At 44.4% G+C, this 26,143-nt stretch overlaps 1 protein-coding gene across 1 annotated transcript; it reads right to left on the reverse strand.

The window, feature by feature from the left end:
- Window positions 1-3,725: 3,725 nt before the first annotated feature.
- On the reverse strand, window positions 3,726-24,186 carry MTMR10 (myotubularin related protein 10). Its single transcript, XM_034409411.3, has 16 exons — window positions 23,864-24,186; window positions 21,146-21,206; window positions 16,655-16,791; window positions 14,647-14,719; window positions 14,328-14,470; window positions 12,069-12,159; window positions 11,247-11,421; window positions 10,926-11,013; window positions 9,563-9,651; window positions 8,778-8,908; window positions 8,094-8,163; window positions 7,741-7,811; window positions 6,842-7,011; window positions 6,141-6,311; window positions 4,998-5,180; window positions 3,726-4,472 (listed from the first exon to the last, which is right to left on the reverse strand). The coding sequence occupies exons 1-16, from the start codon at window positions 23,915-23,917 to the stop codon at window positions 3,873-3,875; spliced, it is 2,307 nt and encodes a 768-aa protein (XP_034265302.2). The 5' UTR covers window positions 23,918-24,186; the 3' UTR covers window positions 3,726-3,872.
- Between the last annotated feature and the right edge of the window lie 1,957 nt (window positions 24,187-26,143).

Genomic DNA, 26,143 nt, shown 5'->3' on the forward strand with positions numbered 1-26,143 from the left:
AGCAGCTAAAATCTACTTGACAGTATCAAAAGTGGTGGGTTTTATTATTATTATTATTTTTACACAGTTTAATTACAGCAACCACCTCCTTCAGCTCAAGCAGCCCTCTTGCTATTAAACAAACGTACAAAAATAGCCATCTCTTGTTTTGCACAGTTACAAAAACTTCACCGTGGAAAGTACCTGCTTTGAAAAAGAGTTAAGGTATGGGGGCTGCTCACTGGTGTTGGGGGAGGAATCCCCCACCCCTACTTTTAAGTTCACAAGCGCCATCAAGTTGGCAGAAGGTAAGACAAGAGCCAGACTGACAAACAGACCATTCGTGGTCTCGACGCAGTTGCTCCTTCTTTCTCAAGTCTACGTGGGCATTAAAACCTTCTTGAGAGAAGCTCTACTATGTTCTGGAGCTCCCTAAAAATTCCTTCTTTTGGGAAAAGGACCCTTTTGTCCTGCCCAGGATGAAGACCAAGGAGCAGCCATCCATCCATCCAATGTATCTCATCATCTCCACATGGCACACAAAGGCACTGGCAGAGCTACTGCAATCAGGTGGTCAGTCTGGGATGTTTTGAGAGTTGGGCCATCACTTCTGGACAATGTCGGAGAAGACCCAATTTGTGCCCAGAAAAAGGATGGGATTTGTGGAGGCTTCAGAAGTTGCTAAGCCAAACCACTTCTAGCCCATGTTTCCCAACCGTGAACATTTTTAAAATGTGTAGACGTCAACTCCCAGAAGTTGGCTGGGGAATTCTGGTAGTTGAAGTCCACACGTCTTAAACGTTGCGTGGTTGGGAAGCCTGGTTTTAGAAGTCCTCATCGGCACACAAAAAGATCATTTAGACCAGGGATCTCCAACCTTGGCAACTTTAAGCCTTGATGGACTTCAACTTGAAGTTGAAATCCACCAAGGCTTAAAGTTGCCAAGGTTGGAGACCCCTGATTTAGACCATCTGAAAGGCCAACAGGTTCCCAAGGCTGTATCACTCGTGACTTCCCTTCATTTCTGATCACCATGTTCACTTCAAAGAGGTATTTTCACTTAAGACTAATTAAGATTCTATGGTCCGAGACCCCCATGTCAGGTTCCCCTGCTAAGCACGATGACTTAACAGTAAATAATGCTTACTTCAGGAGGCCTCTTTCCTGCCAAATCAACTTAACAGATGTCCTGACATGGGTAACCACAGGTCTACCTAACTCTACTTAATCTCCTATACCTGCTTCACACGCGACCATCACACAAATTCTTTCTATTTCATCAGGGCAACTATTTTAAAGTCAAAAGTTCTGCCATCCCACAAGGGTTTTAAAAAAAGTAAAGTCACATTACAAAAATGCACAATTAAAAATTCCTGTTAAAAAGAGGGTTCAGGCATACAATACACATCTCAAAAGTGAATCACCTTAACGTAGTTACCGTTTTGTTTTCTTTTTGCAAAATATATATACTCATCCCGCTTTAATTAGCAAAATTTGATACATCTGAAATGCCGTTAAGACTATTAAGCATTAAGTAGAGAATCCGTAAGAAAGCCACCTTAGTAAAAAGGAACTGATTTCTCCCACCCGTACGAAAAATCCTGGACGTAAGAAATTCAACAGTAGGAAAATTAAACTTTTGCTCCATTGAAGATGATTAAGATAAAGACTTCGGTTATGTCATTAATGACCTTGAAGGAACAGCAGCTGGGTGACCCACTGCAGAAACTCGGGGGTGGGAGGGGAAGAGATCATTAACAGACTTGATAATGGGACCCCAATTCAACAGGGGTCAGTGAGACAGGTTGCATATGGCACGCTCAATTCCCAGATTGCCCCACACGGGGCATGTGGGGAAGGGGGTCAAGCAGGATCCCTTCCTTCCTTGTCCCAAACAGCAGAACAACAGAACTGTAACGATGTGCTATTTATCTACTGTTGGATCAGCATCAGTATCTCAAATACTTGAGAACCACTGGGGATGTCATCTTCTCCCAAAGGAGCTGAACACAAGCCATTTTCCAGAGAGATATCCATTTCACAAAACAGACTAGGTTTCCATGGTTTCCTGACTAGGCCTTGAAGCCATCTTCCATTTACAGCAGTGTTTCTCAACCTTGGAAGCTTGAAGATGGGTGGACTTCAACTCCCAGAATCCCCCAGCCAGCGCTGCTGGCTGGGGGATTCTGGGAGTTGAAGTCCACCCATCTTCAAGCTACCAAGGTTGAGAAACACTCATCTACAGAATGGCAGAAAACTCATGTCTACCCACTCAGGCAACACACATGACTGGATGTCCCTGGCATGTCCAGATTGCCCCAAATCCTCTTATAATTCCCCCATGCTGCACACCACCCCTCAAATTCTGCAATCAGGGGCCCTAAACGAATTCAACCAACCTTCTTGGTTGAATTCAACTTAAATCGGTATTTCTCATTCTTGGCAACTTGAAGACAGGTGGATTTCAACTCCCAGCATTCCCCAGCCATTCTGGGAGTTGAAGTCCGCCATCTTAAAAGTGGCCAAGGTTGAGAAACGCTGAACTAAACTGTAAAAAAAAAAAAGAGTCCATAACTGTATATAAAGCAACATTTCCTTCCAAGAATGCTGATTCTAACCAACCCCATTCAAGGCCCGTTCACAGTTAGTAATACTCATCGATTTGTCAGTTAAGATTTCTTTGCACAATCCTTAAAGCACCCCCAGAAATCACTATGAAGGAGACTGGAAACAGGCTACATCATCAAGAGGCAGAATGTCAGCTTATCAAATGAATGTAACTGAGTTCCGGACAAATACTAATGTCAATGCAAGAAAAGGCACTTTTAAGGCTAGTGTTTTAAAAAAATTGTTTTTTGCATACATGCTGATAGAACGGTCTCAAACCACGATGTCTGGAGCCAATATGGGGAGTTGTTTCTCTTTACCCATTAACCAGGTTAAAGCCGTAAGATTTCTCCAGCTAGGTTTTTTGTTCTTGTCGTCGTTTCCTAATTTTAATCAGCCAAGAGACACCAACCGTCCCACCAGCAACAACTCATTGGCAGCGTACGCAATTCGGGAGGCAGATTTTTGTAAACTACAAGGCAACCTCAAAGCCTAAATAAATAAATAGAGAGCTGGGCCAAACGTAACCGTGATGACCGAAAGGGAGGGGTAAACTTAAATTTAATTTTCTTCAATGGAAGGGTAAAAGTTCTGGCTGAAATTCATAGCAAAGTGAATGTTGAGATCATCATGGGATTGTTCTATCACCGTGTGTGTGTGTGTGTGTGTGGACGGGACGACATTGCTTTAGTACAGTGTTTCTCAACCTTGGTAGCTTGAAGATGGGTGGACTTCAACCCCCAGAATACCCCAGCCAGCAGCGCTGGCTGGGGGATTCTGGGAGTTGAAGTCCATCCATCTTCAAGCTTCCAAGGTTGAAAAACACTGCTCTAGTATTTTGCACTGGTTTGTCACTCTGAAAATCTCTCTCTCTTTTTTCAATTTTCTTTGCTGTTTCTCTTCCTTCATCCCTCTTGTCAAGCTGTAGGCTTCCGCCGGCAACTCCAAAAGAGGAAACCTCCCAAACAGAAACAAAACACCATGCCCAACTTTTGATGGGTGGGTGTTATCAGGGAGGGTAAATCAACTTCCCTATCAACCAAGACAGCAGGAAGAATCCCGGGTGAAACTAAGACAAGACGATCAACGGATCGGCTGCAACGTTAAGACAAAATGAAACAAAAATAATAATAATATTCTGTGCATTATGAAAACATGAGGATTTTGCCTTTAAATACTTTTGTGCAAAAACATCAACGTGGTCTATAAAGTCAGGACAGCTTCTGGCTAGCGGTGTCGGATTAAGACCAACATTTCTTCTTCTTCTTCTTCGTTCGCTCCCAGGGTTAGTCTTCGTTGGCAAGTGTCTCTGTGGACAACCAGATTTTGGCACCGCTCAAGAATTTGCTCAGGGGCGTGCCCAGGATGCTGCGCCGACAAAGGTTGCCCACGGGGGAGAATGGAAAAGCGGAAGAGAGAAAGTCGGGCGTGGTGGGACCGTCATTGAGCCCGTGGGCTCGGAAATACAGGCGACTCTGGTCCTGCTCGGATGCGTTGGCCAACACCGGGGGGCTGCCGTTGTGTTGCCTCAAGCTCCGGTTCAAGGACTCCACCTCGTCGGCCAACAGAGAGATTTTGTGAAAGGCTGTGATGAAACCCCCGTGCTTGATCTGGGCCTCGGGGATCCAACGGAAGTAGCAGAGTTTCCAGAGTTTGATCTGTGTCCCGGAGAGGCGGGGTAGGATCACACCGTGAAGGTCCGCTGGCTTGGAGAACCAGTCTCGGAAATACTGTTCCATGCCATTGGTAGTGTTGTCCATGTGATGAAGGAAGTCGGGTTTTAGTTTGAGGATCAGGGAGTTCCTTCTGGGGAAGAAGTCTTGTTCGTTGATGATGCCATTCTTGAGGGAGGATGGGAAGCCTCTGAGGGTTGAGCTGTAGTTCTTCTGGGGAGCAAAAGGGGGAATAAAATGGGTTGAGTTTTCCATGGTTCACTGCACCGGTTTATGATGCGTTCATGTTAATTGAATCAAGAAATGCAATTAAGGAAATTGCAGGTATGGCTCGTGGCGATCTAGTCCAGAATTTGCATGTCCACTGCAGGACCCTAAAGTAAGACCTCCAATAACATATTGGGGATCCCATATGACCGTGAAAGATCTGGCAGGAAAGGCCAGATTCATCCATTGTAAGGAGAGGCAGACTATGGACAGCAGTGATTCTTAACCTTGGCAACTTTGAGACATGTGGACTTCAACTCCCAGAATTCCCCAGCCAGCATGGGGAATTCTGAGAGTTGAATTCCATAGAGAGAATAAGGAAGAGATATACAAGCATTGATGGGAGAAACACATCTAAAGTCTGCAACAGGCAGATAATATTATGAAGAGGCTCAAATAGACACCTCCCTAATTCACAGAGACTTGCCTAAATTGGTGTCCTATAAGTCGATCACTTCACCCCGTTCTTACCTTTGATCGTTTAAAGGTTTTCACAGTCCCGTTGCACACACAGGGTGTGCTCTTCCCAATGTACAGGGGGTTGTGAAAGAGCAGGCGATCCCGCGGTGTGAGCTGAAGTGACCAATCCCAAACAGAGGGAAATTTCAGGCCTTTCTCGTCACCCAGCTGAATATTTTTGCTGATGGCAAATTCCTGGGAGCAACCAAATGAAAAGATGTCAAAAGAAGCAACCAAGACCCCCTTCCTTGAGTTGAGACTTAAGTCCACTCTAAGACCGATAAAGGTTTAAAACCAAAGTCCAGCAACATCACAATTCCACAGCACAAAAGGTTCTGTGCCTCAAAAATGTTGTACCCAGATGATACACGGATTGATGAATGATGTACAGGAATGATAGAAGAGATGTAATTATAAAGATAAAAAGAATTTGAAATGAAAATGTATGTAAATAGAAAATCGGGGCTGCTCGAATACCATCTTAGATTGACTTGAAAATGGAAACAACAAGGGAGTGGAAAAGAAGATAGTAGTAGAGAGAGGGAAGGAGGAGAATAGGGAGGTAAGGAGAGAGAAGGAAAGAGGAGAGGGAAAAGGAAAGGAAGGGGAAAGAAGAGTAGGAGAGAGGGCTAGAAAGGGAAGAAGAAGAAGAGAGGAGTGGAGAAAGAGGAGAGGAAGTAGAAAAGGGAAGGAGAGGAGGAATGAGGGAAGTATAAAGAGGTAGAAGAAGGAAGAGAAGGGAAGAGGAAGAGGAAAAGTTGTGGTAAAATAAAGGAGGAAATGGTAAAAGAGCAGTCCCAAACAATTAACAAACGTTAAGAAAAAGGATAAGATGAATGAATAATGATTAATGATGGATAAGAAACTGTATATTTAAGTATGTTGATGAAAAATAAAAATAAAACCTTTTTGTTAAAAAAGGTTCTGTGCTTTACACACTACACTTTCCTTGAAAGTGTAAACTACACAATGAAAAAGCTCTACGGAAATACAACACGCCTGCTCAGAAACAACCATCACACCTGCACTACCATGACAGATATTCAGATATGACTCCAGGTAAGGTCAAGCTTTTCACACATTTCAATATTGCCCCAATGTTTTGACCCTCAAGTGTCCCCCTTCTTAACTTGGTCGGTCGTCTGTTGCACCCACCGTGCTTTGCTTTACTCTCTGATGTGGAGAATTGAAGAGGAAAGTACCAAACAGGGAGATCCGTGTGCTGTCGTACAGTATGGTCAAGTAGGCTTCGGAAAATTCAAAGGCCGATGGGTACTGCTCAAGCAGCTGCCAGACACAGTCAAGGAACATCAGGAACAAAGGAGACTAGAGGGAGGAGGAGACAACCGATTAGATAAATAAAATCTCTGGAGAAGCCTACATTGATTGCAAAACAAATGAAGCTTTTTCAAGTTGAATTCGACTCTAATGACTTTATAGTGTCAACCATGAGTTGGCTTCCCGTGGCCTTTTTAATAATGTCCTCTCATACCTCCTAGTGTCCCCAACAGCTGTGGGATTTCTTACTGGTTTCCATCCAAGTATGAAGTAGGTTTGGCACTCCATATATTTTTTAGTGGAAAGATCAAGAAAGATTAGCTAAATTCCACCATTAAAAGTCCTGGTCCAAGTATTGTATTTTTGCATTGATCCACCAGGCATTTGCCTGGACTCACAAGGGCTCAAGCTGTGATCAGGATGGTCGATGCACACTGGATTTGTCCCCTGTTCCTCTGTGTCCCTTGCCCGTTCTTCCCTCTTGAACTAATCACAGAATTACCTTTCCTGGGTGGAGAAACGCCTAGCTAACTACCCCTAGATATTTCTTCAAGTTGGGGCTTTTTTCATCCTATTACCTCTTTGTCAGATTTCTTCAAGTGATTGCACCTGTCCAGAAACGGGTGTCCTGCCATGACCCACTCCTTCTGAATCAGGCTCTGAAATCCGGCGATGGTCCGAAAATGGGGATCCAACATCACTTGGATAAGAGATGCCACACAGCAGCTCAGGTCTCGCCCTTCTTCCTCTGTGGAAGGAAGGATGTGTTTTTAACACAAAAGCTATTGCTGAGCACATTGTAAGCCGCCCTGAGTCTTCGGAGAAGGGCGGCATATAAATCAATTTTTTTTTAAAAAAAAACAACTGCTTTCTGGTGTTGTATAACTTAACCAGAGCCTCTGCTGAACAGGTGACCATCTAGAAACATAAATGAGCCACAGTGGCGCAGTGGTTAAGAGTGAAGTACAGCAGGGTACTTCTGCTGATCACTGGCTGCCAGCAGTTTGGCAGATCGAATCTCACCAGGCTCAAGGTTGACTCAGCCTTCCATCCTTCCAACTTCGGTAAAATGAGGACCCAGATTGTTGGGGGCAAAAGGCTGACTCTGTAAACCGATTGGAGAGGGCTGGAAAGCACTGTGAAGCGGTATCTAAGTCATAAGGGCTATTGCTATCCATTGCAGAGTAAGTTTCAGAGACATTGATAGAAACCAGCTTCAAATGCCTACACAACATCCAAACATCAACCGTATGCAATTAATCTGGTTTAACGTGTCTCTATACTAGACGAATGCTGGATGAGAGAAGAACAGAGTTCTGTTTATGGCATGGAGTAAAGTTAAGTCTATGTGAAAGAACTGGAAGAATTAATTCAGATTATGATGTCAACACTCCCTTCAGTAATTATTTTTGTTATAAATGCTTAAGGCCATATAAAGATGTTGCAAAACACAATTTTGCAAAACAGACTAGCTTACCTTGCAAAATTACTGAAACATGTTTGCTGTCCAGCATGTAGACCAGTTCTGCAGAAAGCTTCAGGAAGATTCTAGATCAAGAGATCCCAAAAATCTAGATTACTTTAGATGAACGTACAGGTTAATTATCATGCCAAATTCCCAGAAATGTTAGCTTTAATGCCTGGCTATGTGATTTCCCCAGAAAGAGAGTCGGGTTTTCAGAATTAGGGTCTTCTACAACTGGTGTAGGTAAGATTCTTTCTGTGGATCGTTTGCAAGTCAAATGACTTTTAACTCTTTAATTGACATTGTTTTTATGGGAAGTGGCCCTCCAGATTTCCTGGAGAGAAGATTCCGACCTCTTTACCTACCTCACGTACTCCAGCCAACGTGAATTATCCAGCACGGACAGCCACTTCTCCTCAGTTTCTTCAAAAGGCTCTGAGACAAAGAGATAAGCTATTTTCAAATACCAGCACTTACAGGGTGATGGGACTCTCTTTGAAAAACAGTCCAAGCACAAGAAGTTCCATGTTGCTTAACCATGAATCGGGAGGAGAGATGGACATGTTCCTTGAAGGCATGTATACAAATTCCTCCAGAACTTTCAACTAAGCCTCTGGGTGGCCCTACCAAAAAATATGGTAAATATTAACCAGATTAATTTTTTGCCCCCAAAATAATGCTGTAGATAGATATTAAAAGCTTTAGGCCGAGATGGGACCCAAATCTGGATGTCCATCTCCCAGATGACATGAAGGAAAGTGGAAATGATACTGCAATCCTCCAGTGGTTATATTCTCTTCTGGGTCTTCAGAATTAAAAATAATCGGGGGTATATATTTAGAAACACAGAAGAAGCCGTTTCTTCTTCTTATCTCACGACTTAATATGATTAGAGAGTGGTTGCTACCGGATGCTGCTCCGTGTTATTTCAATCATCCTTTTTGGACTTGTCTTTGAGAGGTTTAATGTGTTTTACGTGGGATCTGCTTGTCTCAAATTGTCTGCCTCTTTGGCAACGCAAGGACCAACTCGGGTTCGGAGGGCATTACCATTCACACATAACTGCTTCAGTTTGAGGAAAGCCGTCTGGATTTCTTGAATATTTGGCAGGCATTTATCCAAGTCAGATTTGTAAACGTCGCTCCTCTGCGGATGACTTCTGGTGACAGCATTGCAAATCCTACAAGAAAAAGAAGAGAAATTGTACTGAGGACATTTTTAGAAGTGTCTCATGACGGCTTCACCCCACAGCTGGCCCCCAAACCCCTTCTCAGCCCGCAGTACAGCTGCAAGCTTCCCGTCCCTCCCCAAGCTGCATCCTGTGGGCAAGGGCACACCCAACCACAGGCTCAAAAAAATACCCTGCTAGGAAGCACCAGTTGGCCACAGCTGTGAGGGGATAAGAGAAGTGGCCCCATCTCCCCATACTTCAGAACTCTGAGTCAACTATCTGGCCTTTCTGTGAAGACTTGACAATGTGAACAGGGTCAAATGATTTATGAGGACATCCCTTGAAACTTAATAAACCAGTTCTCCTCAATCTGACGCTTACAATCCAGCCAGCCAGCCAGCCACATATCTGCAATTTTCACCAATTTTTGGTTATCTGGAGGGAGATGGTGGCTTTAAGAGGAGCCCGTTGAGCAGAAAGCCAAAGGAACACAAGATCATAGGGCTGGAAGGGACGTTGGAAGTCCTTGCTCAAGGCAGGAGATCTTAAACCATCCCGGTCAATGGTTGACCTCGCTTTTATTTTGTCTCTCTGCTTTCTTAGCTTGGGCAGAAAGTTAGATTGAAAACAAGATAAATGAAAGCCGGCCACTGCAATCCCTACCGTTGGTCTATTTTTCGTTGCTGCAGGCTGTCCTTGATGTGGGCCATTCTCACCAGAGCATTCCCGTTGGAATGGTTCCAACACCACGTCTAGGAAACAAGGCAGAGGTGGTAAGTTCCATACATCACAATACGCCCCCAGAAAGTCAACAGCATCTTAAGAACCGGTTGCAGCAGGCAGAAGATTCAAAAAGTGCTTGAGAGCTACTGAAAGTGGGTTTTTAAGGGGCTTAATAACAGGGCAAAGAGTAGGGGCCTGGATTAGTTTTTGGGGGTCTCTTGACCCTCTTTGCTACTGCTATCCATCCATCCATCCATCCATCCATCCATCCATCCATCCATCCATCCATCCCAACACAGCTATATTATGTTCCATGTCTTCCTAGTTGGCCTCAGAGTAGGAGAAGGATTAACCTAGGGATGTGTTTCTCAACTTTGGTTGCTTGAAGATGGATGGATGTCAACTCCCATAATTCTGGGAGTTGAAGTCCACCCATCTTCAAGCTGCCAAGACTGAGGAACACTGATCTATGGTGTCAAAATATTAAGAACCTGACTGCATCCTTTCCAACTCACGGATTTAAGAAGCTTATGCCTTTTAATAAAATTTGTTTAAAGAGGTGCTACCAAACCTCTGATTCTTTTGGATCCCAACATGCATTATGTGGCGAGGGGGTTGGCGGCACTGGGCCCCCTTGCCAAAAAGACAACAAACTCATCAGACCTGCCTCCATTTCTTTCAGTCTGATAATACACCACCCTCCCTTCTGCCTCTTTTGACACTTAAGAAAGGAAGAGATACAAAGGGAGGAAATGGTACAGAGGAGAGTCGTAGAAGATGATGTTAAATGTTAAGAATTAAGGTTATTATATTATAATCTTATTATATTATTAATATGATGGTGATGAGTAAATATAATGAAGAGGTATAAATATGACTATCTAAACATAATTGTACCCAGAATACAGACTGATGAAAATTTGAGTGTTACATAAATAAAACACTACTACAGGCAAAAGCCTGTAGTACAGTGGAGTAAAGCACTGTTATTAACATCTGCTGCTTGCAATTACTGCAAGTTCGAATCTCGCCAAGGCTCAAGGTTGACTCAGCCTTCCATCCTTTCAAAGGTAGGTAAAATGAGGACCCAGATTGTGGGGGCAATAAGCTGACTTTGTATAAATATACAAAAGTATGAAGGCTATTGCTTAACGCATTGTAAGCCGCCCTGAGTCTCCGGAGAAGGGGAGGGCATATAAATTAAAGCAAAAATACAAACAAACAAAAACAACAACAACAAAAAAATAAAACATGAGGGGAAAAAAAAGGAAGGAAAGGGCCATCGCTTCATCTTCACACTTACTGGCATCCGTCGCCCGGTGAAAGAGTAAGAATACAGCTTCAGATCTTGATCCGCCAGAGACGAGGGCACCACAAAATATTCTGGAAGACTTCAGAAAGAAAACAGGGGATGGGAAACCACTCATCTTTGAAAGTGTGGTCACTTGAATTCCAACCCAAGTTCTTAAAAATAAGGAGCCTTACAAGACGTCTTAGCCATCCCAACACACTTTCTCCTTCTGAAGAGACATCAGTTGTCATCTCGGAAAGGAAGAGCTCCTGGGAAGAACAGGGGGTCTCCTACATTTCCCACAGATCCTGCCACTTTCTTATCCAGATTTACCTGGTGGAGATCATGTAGCCTTCATTGACTGAACAGACACGCCATTCGGATGCTCCCGTCCTCTTGATCTCTCTATCCCAGTCTGAGAATGTTTCAAACAAGGGAGTCTGGTGATGAACGCCATAACCCCCTCCTCCTCCTCCTCCTCCAGGGTCTATTCCATTCACCTTTTTTGCTGGAAGAAACAAAGCCAGGAGAGTATTTTCATTTCAAAGTGGAAACGTACAGAGGCACGCGGTTTTAGAAGAAAAACCGAGAGCGATCAATATTCAACGTGGTGATTTTTAACAGAGGAGATGAAGAACTGAAATACTGTAAACCACAGTGAGGGTTTTTTTTTAACTGCAGTGATCACCAGGCTAACTTTCCTCAATTGTTTTAACTGTTGCCAGGTTTCTCCTGGTCTGGGGCTGTGACCTTTTTGTGGTTTTGCAGGTCAGTTTGTCCATCTGCACTCAAAGGTTTTTGATAGGACAAAACGTCTTCCATAACTTCATGGCAGAATCAGCATGGCTGACGTTAAAAGTTGGGATGGACCTGTTTCCCCCACTTGTTCTATAATAACTGCATCTAATACAGAATAAAACTAATGGGGTGACATCCAAATCACAACATTCCCAAGCTCCAGAGATTTTTCTGAAGGTCTTCAGTGAAGAAGTTCTAGAAGTAATAAAACTTGCATCCACCCCAAAGACATTTCTAGAAAATTGAACTAGCTGATAAGGTTGGCCACTAAGTGGAGATGGTTGCCACCCAACTCAGCAAGAATAGCCAAGATCTGGGCAGAAAGTGGTTGAGTCACCTAATAAGTCTCCAGTTTACCTGGATTGTGATATTTCTTGCCCACATATTCGAATGCAAAGAGCAGCTGGAGGTCTGCTGGTTGTGAATAGTGTGCTATTGCAAGACACACCTGAAGGTGGAGAAAGAAAAAGAGAAACGATCTTCAGACGAGAACAAGCCAGAATCCCTTACACATTATTTTCACGGCCAGAAATGACGAAGGAGGGGCAGAAAAACAAGCACCAAAGTCAGCAGAAATGGGTTGCCTCTAGGAATGCCTGCAACTTTGATTTCCTTCCCCACACCCTGCAAAAAAAAAAGAAGGGCTAACTTGTTAGCTGTTGATGCTCACAAGAGCAACTGTGCACAGTAACGCCTTTGTCATGGACTTTAATGGATGCCACTTCTTATTAGTGGCCAAGGCTGCCAATGGCTTCCATTGTGTGTCGCGGAAAAGGAAAAAGGTCAACATTTTTTCTGTCTACCGGGAGAAAATATTTCACGGATTAATCATGTTCTTAGTTTTCTAAAGCGCTTAGGGTGCAAAAAGGGAAGCTTGGAAAAAAAATCTTGGGCTGAAAGTGACCGCTTCAGCTTTCAGTTCCTATTTTCTGAGAATTCAGCAGCCCAGATGAAACAAGCTGAAAATCAGGGTGGGGGGTGGGGGGGTGTTCCTTTTTTTGGATCATTCCTACAGGAGATCCAAAGGAAAAAAATGTGCTTTCTGTGTCCCACACCACTCAGCTGGACTCTCTTTGTAGACAACCTCCTCTGTTTTCATCTCTCTTCTGGAAGGGTTCTCATGCAATCATCTGCCTCTTTCTGGAAGAATAGAATCAGGCCTAGATTTGATATTTCATTAAGCCTGGTTTATTGGATAAATCAATAATGCGGTCATGTTGAGGCATTAAGCCCAAATCAAACCAACCACGTCCTGTTTTCAACCAAGTTTACAAAGCCTGGAACCTGAGTAGCATCAGCAACACCCCAGGACTCAAGAGAACTGGAGGAAGCTGAAACATAGACGTGATATGGAAAGCTGAGAAGATGTCTCTGGCATGGACCTAGTCTTCTAGCTAAAAATACCCTGCAGCTGATCGCCAAAGCTGCTTTCGGGTTGCTCCTCAGGCAGATGGTTCTTAAGAAGGATCACAGCCATGTTGATCTTATTCTGACGGCTCAAAAAACCAGCCTCATGCTGGGAAAAATGACCGAGCCAAAAGCTGCTGAGATGTCTTGGAGGATTAGAGAAGGGTCAAAGCCTACTCTTTATATGTTCCCTCAGATGAAAAAAATATGCGTTTCCTGCATTGATTAAATCATAAGGAAATATGGGAACTGCCAGGACTACTCTCTCTGCCAAAGAACTAACAAGCTAGTCAACCCATGAGGATATCTAACTAATCTTGACATGGGAAGCCATCCAAAATATACCAGCTAGCTAAGGACATGTGGCACTTGGCTTTCGCCCAGATTTCTAAGCTAATCATCCACCATGTGAGAAATAATAATTTCTCACTCCTTGACACGTGTAGTCTTCCATTCCCCTGTTGGTGTGTGCGCACAAGTTCACAGGTACGTGATTGGTGCAAAAGCACCAGAAGCAACACAACCCGAATTATTTGCACTGTACGTGTTGTGAGTTTAAACTCTAGTAATGTTGGCCAGGGTCAACATTTGGAACCACCGAGGTGAGGAACACACTGAAAAGTCTCTTTGTATTCTATGCTTCCATTTTGTGAGGGGGGGGGGGGGAATCTATTTTAGACCATTAAATAAGATTAACTCAGTCCATGTCTGCTTCAGGATGTTAAGATATTTACAGTTTCCACCAGCTGGAGAAGAAGAAAAAAAAAAAAAAACCATCCTTGCTTAAACACACAGCTGTATGAGAAATTTAAACCAAGGTGCCAACTAGTGGCACATGCCACATTCAATGGTTTTCTTGTTCCTAGCCCCCCCCCCCCCCCCTTTTTTTTTTTTTTTTTTAACCTAAGCTCAAAGATTCATCTGGGAGGTTTTATATACGTGCAGAAGACTTGAACCATTTGCCAGGAAAATTCTTGACACCAACCAGCAAGAAGCTACTTAATGAATTTTCACAACTGCTTTTTTGAGGAACTGGGGATGAGAGGAGGGTCAATCCTTATGGCAGATCTCAATTATTTATTGATTAAATTTCTATTATTTGATGAGTGGATTCTTCTTCCCGCCATTAATAGTTTGCAAAACCATTTCCTTCGTTCCAACACTTCCCTCAGCCCACGATTTCGACTCTAGATATTCGAGACCCGATACCTTTTTAGCACTTTCCGGTCCGGCTTCATCAAAACGAAAACGGACAATCCGAAAGTCTTTGCAGTAAATAATTAATTCCGTTGGATTAAACTTCAGCTTTTGGTTGGGGCCTAGGACTTTCTGCTTCCTCTTGTTATCGTTCACTGTGAGAAAGGAGGGAAGAGGCGCAAGAGATTCTAACTTTTGTTTAAAACAAAAGCATACAAAGCTCATGCCTTATATACAGGCTGTTAATATGGATTTTTGTTTCTGCAATTTATCCATTTCTGCACTCGGTTCCTAATTAGCAGAGAGTTTTAGTAACTCATTTGTTCTTTACCTGTGACGATTTGCTCTACACACGTCAAGGCCACATCGTGTTCTCCGAGGAGAAGATTTTTGTACTGGAACTTCTGAAATAGGAGAGAGGCCATCAGGATAAACGCATGAAATTCGTTAATTTTAGTTGTGTCTTGCTGAACAAAGGACAAAATTAGCTTGGTTTTGGATTTTTTTTTAAAGGGGTGGGGAGAGGAAACGCTCTTAGATGGCCAAGCTAGCCTTGTAGGGAAGGTGGGCATTATATATATAAAAAAACCCTAATAAATGAAAATAAAATATTGTAGTTTATATACAGGTAATCCTTGATTTACAACAGTTCATTGAGTGACCTAAGTTACAACAGCACTGAAAAAAGTGACTTATGACTGTTTTTCACATTTATGACCATTGCAGCCTCCCTGTGTTCACGTGATCAAAAATCAGCCAGTTGGCAACAGACTCGTATTTATGACGGTTGTCACGTGATCCCCTTTTGCGACCTTCTGACAAGCAAAGTCAAGGGGGAAGCATGATTCACTCAACAACTGCAGTTATTCACTTAACAATGGCAAGAAAGGTCGAAAAATGAGGCAAAATTCACTTAACCACCGTCTCTCGCTCGACAACGAAAAATTTCAGTTCAATTGTGATCGTAAGTCGAGGACTACCTGTAATTCACAGGTAGTCACATATATTATGATTTAAATTTGAAGAAAAAAGTTGTGATTCTTGTAAAATCGCCCATCCCTGATTCCTGGCTGCTTGGACTCGCAACTAATGTGACTGGCATTTCATGCAGCTGCCCAAATACTGTCGGATTCCAGATTTTCCATCTCAAAATCTCAACCTGACCCTGGGATTCTTTCCAAAGTCATTCAAAAGCACTTCCTTTGGTTCCATTCTTATTTATACTAACAAGTCCTCATTTAATTTCAGAGTCCATATCCGTATTGCAAAGGTTTGTATAAGGCAGTGGACCCCAACCTTTTCATCACCGCGGACCGCTCTCTTCCCAGGATCCTTTGCGCTGCAGCGGCCGGCGGCCCGGTGCCGGCCCAGGAGCCTTTGCGGAGCCTTTGCGCACGGCCCAGGAGCCTTTGCGCTGCAGCGGCCGGCGGCCCGGTGCCAGGTACTCCACGGCCCGGCACCGGTCCGTGGACCGGGGGTTGGGGACCACTGGTATAAGGTATTTCTAAAAAACAACCTATACAGAATCCTACGGCTACAAGGGACCTTGGAGGTCTTCTAGTCCAACCCCCTGCCCCAGAGGTTTAAATATTTTAAAGATTCTCTTTTTTTTTTTAAAAGAAGTGCTTGTTTCCTTTTCCCTCACACACATCCCTCCCCCAAAAATACCTAAATAACTATCTGCCTTTGTTAAACTTCCAAAGAGCAAATTCAGGGAAACGAGGTAACTATACCAGGCAGCAGAACTTACAAACTCTGGATATTTTTCATCGGGTTATTTCCCTGTGCTGTATTGCAAAATGAGAACTGCACAGCAGGACTGAAAAGCTGAGTTCAAAGAGGGTTTCCTCTACTTGTCCACAAGAGGAAATCTCCTGGCCACGTGTGGGGATTCCACACAGGGTATTGCAAAAGAGAAGGGGCAAACCCCCAACATGGCCACAGCTACCAAGTTAAACCCAAAGGTGCTTTTTCAAAAGGCAACTGGACTTGTGTGTGTGTGTGTGTGGTTTTTTCCCCCTTGAAAACATTTCGCTTTGCATCCAAGAAGCTTCTTCAGTTCTGACTGAAGACCCCTGGACTAAAAGACCCCTGGACCAGAAGAGCCTGTGAGGTCTCTGGTAGCCCTAGGATTCTACACAGTTCTTCAGTTCTGTCTGAAGAAGCTTCTTGGATGAGAAGCGAAACGTCTTCAAGGAAAGAAAGCAAGACAATCCAGTTGACTTTTGATTTTAAAAAAAGCACCTTTGGGACAGCCGTGGCCTGGAGGATTGAGACATTTTGCCAAGTTAAACCATAGTTTCTGCACGCTCCTGCTCAGATCGTGGCATCCAACTGACCTGAAGAGGGAGGGTGTCATCTGTAATGAAGGATATCTTGAAGTTGCTGCAGACCAGTTTTCCCCAGAGGTCGTATTGGCTTGTATCCGTTGCGATGCATTTTCTCACAAAGTTCACTTCGTTCACCACAATTTCGCCTGAAGAGAGAAAAGAAAGCTGGTCGGATCCCTGGATGAAATCTTCAACGAAAACAGCGGTTCTTAATGGCTTTGTGCCACGGGGACCTTTGAGGAAATCTGTGGGTTCCTTGCAAAAATGGTAGAAAATTAAATGGTGAAAATAAAGGGGTTCCTCCCTTATCCTCCCATTTCCAAGTTCACAGACCCTCTGAAACCCATCCATGGATCTCCAAAGAATCTCCATGGAGCCAAAGTGAAGAAGCCCTGAATTAAATTAGCTGAACTTGTGACTTCAGAATGTTGTTCGACAAAAACGGATTAAAAACTAGTGTTGTACAAACTTTGGATTTGATTGAAAATCAAATTTGAAGCATGGATTTGAAGCATGAGGTGCATGAGAGCACAGCACCTCCTTGCTTCTCTTTAAAGCAGCTGTATCTTTTCTTGGCTTGTCTTGCTCTCCTCCACTGCTTCCTTAGGAGTCTAAGAAAAGATGAAGCTACTTTAAAGGGTTACAGAAAGACGCCACATCTGGATCCTTGTGACCGTTTGAAACTGAATCTGAAGCCATGGCTTGCCCTACTAAAAACTTATTTCTAAGAATCCCAATGTCTAAAGCACTGATTTTAAATTATTTATCTCATACTGTCCCGGTTGGACCAATTATGTTTTCAAAGATAGGAAGTTTAAAAGCTTTTAAGCAATGAAAATCTCATCTCACATTTCAAAGGAGGAACTTTGGAATAGCATAATTTTTTTTTCGCTGCTGACCCAGAGTTTAATGGAACTTCACATCTTCAAGAGAAGCTGCAGGTGGCCTATGCTTTCTTGCCAACCCACTTAGAAATAATTCAGCTTTACTCCTCGTTCGTAAAATGCCAATCCAGAAGAATAGCTCATTTTTAAATACTTTTCTATTTCCCCAATCTCAAGCTTATAAGGACCAAAAGTGAGAAAAGGCTCTTCAGGAACAATTTAATTCCATCTGAAAGTCTCCATTTGCAGGTATTTGAACATTATGTCTACTCTAAATTTAGCCACAGTCCGGCACCCTTCTCCTTCCGTTTGCAAGCACAAGCTGTTCCAAGCACTGAATGATAATCATGTGCAAATGACTCAAACAGAGATGTCAGAGGCAAAAAAAAAAAAAAGCTGCAATTGTTTTCCAAGAACCCAACAACACCCAGCACACACATAGTCATATCTGCAGAATCCACACCAGAATTAAGAGCCACCTGAAGTCCCCGGGAGAGGCATGTAAATCAAAGCCACACATACCAGAACAAAGGTTTACTAGGAAATTAGAGCTTTGGCTCAGATGCAAATTATTAAGAAGGGCAGGCAGCCTCTGAATTTCATAACACATCAACGTGTTTATTTATTCATTCGGATTTATTAGATGCTGCGTTTTTGAAAGAAAAAGAAACGATTTAGCTGGGCAGAGAGATGGAGTTTTGCAATGAGAGAGGCTTCCAGTCTCGGTTACAATGATCGAACACAGGATTTGTCCTCAGTTAACACCCGACTTGAGCATTGTGCTTCTCTAACATCAACCAGGAAATTCCAGAAAGGTCTAACACAGGAAATATCAACAAGTTAGCATCTGACATAAAAAGGCTGGAATGCAGAGCTGAGGAGATGAAAAGGGGGATCCGGTAGCCTTAAATTCAAAGTGGGGCTCGCGGTCAGTAAACGGAGTCGGTCTTGGGCGAGTCAAATAAGTCCCAGTTCTCTACGGTTCTGTAAATTGGTGGAAATCTGAACCCCAATGCTTCTGAACTTCATTTACGCCATTCACACTGCAGAAAAGCTCGCATGCTGAAAATGACCTATAAATATGAGCGTATTTGCATTTTCTGGGTGGAATGAACGAATCTGCCCCGAGCTTTGTATAGTCAGGAAATGCTATCATTTTCCTTGAGGTTGAAGAAGAATAAATGCACTTGTTGATTTGACCCTACTGTGTTATAACAAAGAGCTGATGGAAAAGGAAATTCCAGCCAATGAATCTGGCTTCTGTAAAGCCGTCCTTGGGCTGCAGGATTATAAACTTTATATCTGCTTAGCATTTGACAATAGAAGCAACCGAGAAAGCCTTTACTTGACAGTGGAGAACGACGACAATTACGTACCAATTAAGGATTTCACATTTGTTAATGCCGACTAAATCTGTTAAAACTTTATTTGCTCATTCCTTAGGACAGCAGAAGGGTAGGATCACAGATCCCTTCCTGCATTTTAGGTTAATGCTGTACAATTCTACATCGAAACAAAACAATGTTTTGATGGGTAAGTTTCCAACAAAAATATCTGATATGTCTAAAGCACAGCGAAAGTCCATTTAGTAAGCAATGAAGAGGAACGTCCTCAATGGACCTCACATTCTAGGTCAGGGGTCTTCAAACTTGGCAACTTAGCTAGCTGAGGAATTCTGCGAACTGAAGTCCCAGGGTGGAAGTTTGAACTTTCAGATTTGCAAGATTGATGCCAGCTCTGCCAGGTAAATCAGGCAAGGAAACACTGATGAGATGAACTAATTCTACTTGATTGCAAGGCTACCGTAAGCGAATCTTGGCATCTTGCGAATTTTAGCTGACGATCCTAGACACATGGCAGTCCACTAGGATTATATAGTATTTGTGTGGAAAATGTGCTTAAAACCCTAACGTTAAAATCTCCTGCCAATGGAGATTTACTGTGGTGACCTCATGGAGATGCCCACCAAATATTCTTGCCCACCTTATGGAAAGAGTTAGCTGCAGAAACCTTGAAAAAGCTGGGACTTATTTCAATAACTCCAGAAAGCACTGCAAAACCAGGAAGGACGTGGTTGTAAAAAGGGAGGAAAGAAACACACACTTGTGACCTTCAAGACGGCCAGCATAAGATAAGAGTTAACTCAAAAGGGGTATTTTTTGCTTTTACATTGCCCAATCATTCAGCATGAGAAGGTCCTCTTCTCCCCTTCAGACAACTGAATGTAGGAATATCATTCTCCAGCTCACAACTACCTTCCGCTCTCCTCTTGTTACACAAACACATTCCCCATAAAGGCAATGTTTCTCTGAAAAATTACATCATCCTTTTTAAATTTACGGCCGGCTTAGGATTTTCAAGATAAGGTGCTCCTGTCTGTACAAGATTCCTTTGAGATTTTAGCAGGTCACAATCCAGCATCTGCTCCCTCTCTTCCTCTGGCCAGTACTAGGAAAGTCCAAGGACACAGGTAGAGAAATCAAATGCCAATAAGTCACTGAGCATCAATGAAAGAGAGGTACAAGCATGGGAAGCTCCTCTCTGCTGGTAGCATGATTATTCAGTTACAAATTTTGCTCGAGTAACTCAAAAGTCACTTCCAAAATTCAAATCTACGCAAGCGTCACTCTGTACAACTGAAGGCTAAGCCAGTGTTTCTCAACCTTGGCAACTTTAAGATGGGTGGACTTCAACTCCCAGAATTCCCCAATGCTGGCTAGGGAATTCTGGGAGTTGAAATCCACCCATCTTTGTTAGCTGGGGAATTCTGGGAGTTGAAGTCCATCCATCTTCAAGCTGCCAAGGTTGAGAAACACTGACTTAGCCTACAGAATTCTTATTCCAACCAACCATTCAGAGCAAGAAAACATTAAGAAAAATATCTTCAATGCTCAATGCTCTCTTTTCAACTTGCATTAAACTCTTTGCAAGTTTAATGCAAACTATCTGTGCATCCAAAAACAGCCAATAAATACTGGCAGACATTTAGTAGATTGTCTTTATTTTCTTCCTGATTCGTAGCAAGCAGCTTCTCCTTCTGCAATGAGCTTTGGGGGATTTTATAGGAGATAATTGAGCAGCTGGAGAAGAGAAAATCCCTCTACTTTGCTCTGTCAGGCCGAAGCAGGCACAATCCTCCTCCATCCGCGTCGGTTATTTGCAGAAATAAAGGTCACAAGTCTGTCAGGCGATTTAATTCTGCACCCAGTGCCAACTGGCAAAGAAATGAATACAGCTCTCTTTCCTTCCTTGCTTCGTGAAAGTGGGAGAAGCCATCTGCTCAAAAGCAGGAGATCAACTTTGGCGAATAAATCCCGAATATGTATTGTTTAAAAAGGACTATTTATGAAAGCCAGAGGGTCTTCGAAGGAAGGAAAAAACCTGCCCTGGACAGGTGAGCTGTTGCAATAGGTAGAACAAAGAGCCCAAAAGGTACAACATTCACGCTGGCCATACAAACAGAGCAGAAACGTTGTGGTTTGAAAAAGGAGCAACAAATGCCGGAAAAAAAGAAAACAGGCCCTTAAGGAACAACCGGAGTCTTGCAATCTCTTAAAGGCTCAGAAAATCCTGTCGGGTGCAAAGCCTGTTCTGACACCTGTCTGGAATGTTTTACCTGGCAGTAGGACAGGCTCCAGTTTCTTAAGTCGAGGCTCCGGAATGATCTTGTCTTCAGCCTGAAAAACAGGAGGAGAAGGGCAAATGTGCAACCATAAATAAAATACACAGGTAGTCCTTGACTTGCAGTCATTCGTTTAGTGACCGCTTGGAGTTATGACAGCACTGAAAAAAGGACCAGTCCTCACACATACAACTTTTGCTGCCTCCCCAGGCAATGCGATTTAAAATTTGGGCACTTGGCAACTGGCATTTATGATGCTTGCAGCATCCCGGGGTCACCTAATCACCAACGGCAACCTTCCCAGCCACCTTCCCACAACAGAAGTCTGGGGGGAGGGGGGGAGCGAGATTCATTTAACGGCCTGATTTACTGAACTGCAGTGATTTGTTTAACAACCGTGGCCAAAAAGGACATTAACATTGGGTACGACTTAGTTAATCTCCTCCTTAACAACAGAAAAAAAATGTTAAGACTTTAGAAAAAGTGCAGAGAAGAGCAACAAAGATGATTGGAGGACTGGAGGCTAAAACATAGGAAGAACGGTTGCAGGAACTGGGTATTTTTTAATGAAAAAAAGGACCAGGGGAGGCATGATAGCAAGTCTTCCAATATCCCAGGGTCTGCCACAAAGAAGAGGGAGTCAAGCTATTCTCCAAAGCACCTGAGGGCAGGACAAGAAGCAATGGGTGGAAACTCATCAAGGCGAGAAGCAACATAGAACTAAGGAGAAATTTCCTGACAGCTAAAACAATTCACCAGTGGAACAGTTGTGAGTGCTCCAACACTGGAAGTTTTTAAGAAGATGTTGGTGTAGGGTTTCCTGCCTGGGCAGGGGGTTGGACTAGAAGACCTCCAAGGTTCCTTCCAACTCTGTTATTCTAGTTCTAGAAAATCTAGTTCCAATTGCGGTCGTATGTTGAGGTCTACCTGTGCTAGGCTGGCTGAGAATTTTGGGTGCTGAAGTCCAGCCATCTTAAAGAGGGTTAAGAAACAACTGTGGGGACAGAGCAACAACTGAGTTCAGAAAGCAGCGTAACACTGGAGTATTAAGTGACTCATAAAAGTGACCCAGCCGGTTTGAGCCACCCTGGTGTCCACTTTCCTTTGTGTCTGTGAACTTTGTGGCGACAGCAACTCCACTTCTTCTAAAACCAGCCAACTCCATCCAAATGTTTTGGAGTTCAGAGGCTCCCACAATAAAGCTTTGCTGCTTTATTTACCCTTAAGGCTCCTTCTTTCATTCTGAAGTACCTTTTCCAAAAATAACTCCTTGGCTTGTTCAAATAATTAGTTATTTGCACACCTTGAGCCTGTCAATGAAAATGGTGCATTTCTGGAAATGAAAACCCTAATCAAGGAGCATCTTCATTTTCCAAAGAGGGTATCCGTTGGATTTTGAACCTCGGGCGAACTCTGGGTGGACGCTCTCATGAATTTAAAGAAGTGGAGAATTTAAACAGGAGCTGCCAATCCACAAGGCCAAATACCAATTTGCTTTCCAGGGTGTTTATTTCATTAGGCCAGTGGTCACCAACTGGTGGTCCGTGAGAAAATTTTGGTGGCCCCCAGAAAAATTATTTGCATTTTTTATATTGCACTAAATAGTATTTATCTTTTTAAAAATTCATATTAGTGGTCCGCGGGATTTACAATTATGAAGTTAGTGGTCTCTGAGATCCGAAAGGTTGGTGACCCCTGCATTAGGCGACTATGACCAAAAAAACCCAAAAACCCCCAAAAAAACCCTCCTTTAATGTTGCAAAGGCACAAAACCCCTCCAAGGCAAACTGTTGGCTCCAAGGTGTGTTTATTCCTCCGATCTTATCAACTGAATGGACTAATATCCCCCCCCCACTTTAACTTTCAGATACCACCTGGGCCTTTTCTCCTGGCTAAGCGGCTCTGAAGAAACCAGCTTTCCTAACAGGAATGAACCGGCCCTGCTAAAGAAAACCCAGGCACATTTTCTCTCTCTCTCTCTCTCTCTCTCTCTCTCTCTCTCTCTATGTGTGTGTGTGTGTGTGCATGCACACAAAATGTTTAACTGGAGATCTCCCTCTGGGTTGGCAGCAGTCCAGCCGAAGCCTCCTTAGGGCCAAGCCTGGAAATAAAGGGGCACCTTCCAAAGAGACCCCACACCCACCATCCAGGACCAGGTAGGGGGCTTAAGTGAGAGGGGCACCCTGGGCTTAGCCCCCCCTCCCCCGGGTGTGTGTGTGTGTGTGGGGGGTCTTCCCCGTCCTTGCAATTGCGGGACTGCTTGCAATTAATGCGGGGCGCAGGTAAAAGGGGTCTCCAGGGGCTCAGGGAGCAGCCGACCCCCGAGGGCGGGAGGAGGAGGAGTGGGGGGGGGCGTCAGGGCGAGCAGGTGAGTCACCGCCGCCTCTTGCAACTGCAGTGGTGGGGGAGGCTTTTAAAGACCCCTCCTCCCAGGGATGGGCATGGAGGGGCCCGTCTGCAAGGGGACCCTCCCCCCGGTGGGCTGCCAGAGGTCTGCTCCGGGGGGGGAGGAGGAGAGGGTCCCTTCCAGCCCCTCCCTCCGGTCCCCGCACAGGTAAGGCTCCGCCAGGTGAGGCTCTCGGACCCGGAGGAGGGCGAAGGGAGGCGGGCGGGAGGCGAGTCGACCCCCCCTGGGCCTGGAGGGAAGGAAGGAGGGACTGGGAGGCGGCGGCCCCGGGTCAGTAGGGCGCGAGGCGGACCCCCGGCGCTTACCTGCGGCAACAGGTAGGACTTGAAGGTGGCCTTGGGGGCTCGGAGGGAGAACATGACGGCGGCGGCGGAGGCGGCGGGTCCCCAGGCAGGCAGGCCGGCCCTGCTCGCTCTCCCCGGCAGCGCCGGGCGGGGTTGGAGGCCCCACCTACCTGGGCAGGGCCGCGAGCGCGCCCCACCCCTTCCCGCTCCGCCTCCTCCGGCCGAGGCGGCGGAGCGACTGAGCGCCGCTGGAGGGGAAGGAGCGCCTCGGGCTGGCGAAGCCACGCCTCCGACGGGGAGGGGAGGAGCCACCGCGAGGGCAGAGCCAACGGGGAGCGCGGAGGAGGAGGAAGCTCCGCCTCTTTTTGTATCCTAGCAACCGCGGGGAGAGTCTCTGGGTGGATGGGGGAAGGCCGCGCGGAGGAGGCGGTGCTCGCGGACGGCAGACTGGGAGGGACAAAAAGATTCAGTTGATGTTGTTTTTCTTTTCTCCCCTCTCCACTTTTAAACGTGATGCTAAATCAGGTCGAGCATACTGGCTGGGGAATTCTGGGAGTTGAAGTCCACATACTTTAAAGTTGCCAACTTTGAGAAACGCGGTTTTAGGTGGAAAAACCAGGATTAAAAATTAAGTTTCAAAGAAAGAAGGGCTGCCAGACCTGGATTGCTAGCATTAGGGTGGCCAACAGGTGGCAGCAAAGCCATTCTTGGTGGGTGAGCAGGTGCTGCCCTCTAGGGGTCCTCTGGATTTTGCAGTCCAAATCTGAGACCCCCAAATAAATTCAGAAGGAGTTCTAAATAAATAAAAATGGGACGTGCATGCAACGCTCTGAGTTTCTCTAGCTTAAAAGCATTTAGCATCCTCTTGAATTCCTATAGGTCAAACGTGACAGCTCTGCATCTTAGATGTTCATTGAATCTGGCAGATTTTCCCATTAAACCAGCATGAGTCCTCAATTCCAAAGATGCAATTGACCCCTGGGTTAAAACAACAAAATGCCCTGCCATGTGAGGGCTCAGCTGGGTAGCGTTGTTTGGGAAATGTTCTCCCTGGGTTTGGCAGCCTTCATCCCACACACTCAAACCCATCCTGGATTTTCTCCAGAGAGGTTTCTTCGGCAGTTTTAAAGATACAGACATCAAAAAATACTAGCAGTTTTAGATTTCAACCTGTTTGTTTTAAGAGGAGAAACAATCTCAAGATAAGCATAGCTGTGTTTGCAACAGAACGGACATAAGAACAGAGCGAACGAGAAAGAGAGAAGCCCCCTCTGAAAACCTTCCTGAATTGGCTGGGGAATTCTGGGAGTTGAAATCCACCCATCTTGAAGTTTTTGAGGTTGAGAAACACTGGTCTAAGAGACAGCACCCCATCTCCAATGGGTTGGGTGGCTCTTTTTGGCTAGAAATAATGACATCCAGGCTGGGGAATTCTGGGTGTTGAAGTCCATCCTACTGAAAGTGGCCAAGATTAAATAACACTAAGATATTTTTACTTAAAAATATCTTACTTATGAACTTCTAATGAAAAGCCCTGGAGAATTCCCTTCACAAATGGACATTCCCAGAAAATAACTCTAAACCTTTGGCCCATTCTGGGTGAAAAATTAACTTCTGCATTCCACTAAACCCAAGTCCTCTCTTACTTAAATAAACCATTTACTTTCTTTGTAAAAAAAAAAAAAAACATTATTTGGGGAAGGGCTGGAGAAAAGCATCCTTGCAGAAAGGTGAAGGGGAAATCAAGACCTCAACTGAGGTTGCTTGTCTGCAGGAGTTGCGAATAACGCCAGATTTCATCTTTGAACCCTGAAGGGCTGTTGGGCTCACTGCTCTAGAAACCAACATAATAGAAATCCATTCCTCTAACCTCCATCCTGGCAGAGAGACAGAATGCCTGGAAGAGTGCCTTTCTCCTTTATTTTTTAAAGCATCGTTAAGCAGCAATGTAGGCTCATGTCTATAGGAACCTGAATGGATTGGGTGGGACATTGGAAGTTGAGAGAAGGTGCCTAAAATGCAAGGGATCCATGACTTCTCCAATCCATAGCTGCAGCTCTTGTCTGGGGCCCACAGATCTAGCACCTCAGTCAGGGGTATCCAACCGTGTGAACTTTAAGACTTGTGGACTTCAACTCCCAGAATTCCACAGCCTTCCTTTCAGGCTGGGGAATTCTGGGAGTTGAAGTCCACAAGTCATAAAGTGGTCAAGGTTGGGATACCCCTGACCTAGGTGAATTAAGTGGCTAGAGCTGCACTTTTTAATTGCTCCTGCATCAATATAGACCATCGATTGCTTCC

Source organism: Pantherophis guttatus, chromosome 13 (genome assembly GCF_059756535.1).
Source record: "Pantherophis guttatus breed Tessera chromosome 13, ASM5975653v1, whole genome shotgun sequence".
Classification (NCBI taxonomy): domain Eukaryota; kingdom Metazoa; phylum Chordata; class Lepidosauria; order Squamata; family Colubridae; genus Pantherophis; species Pantherophis guttatus.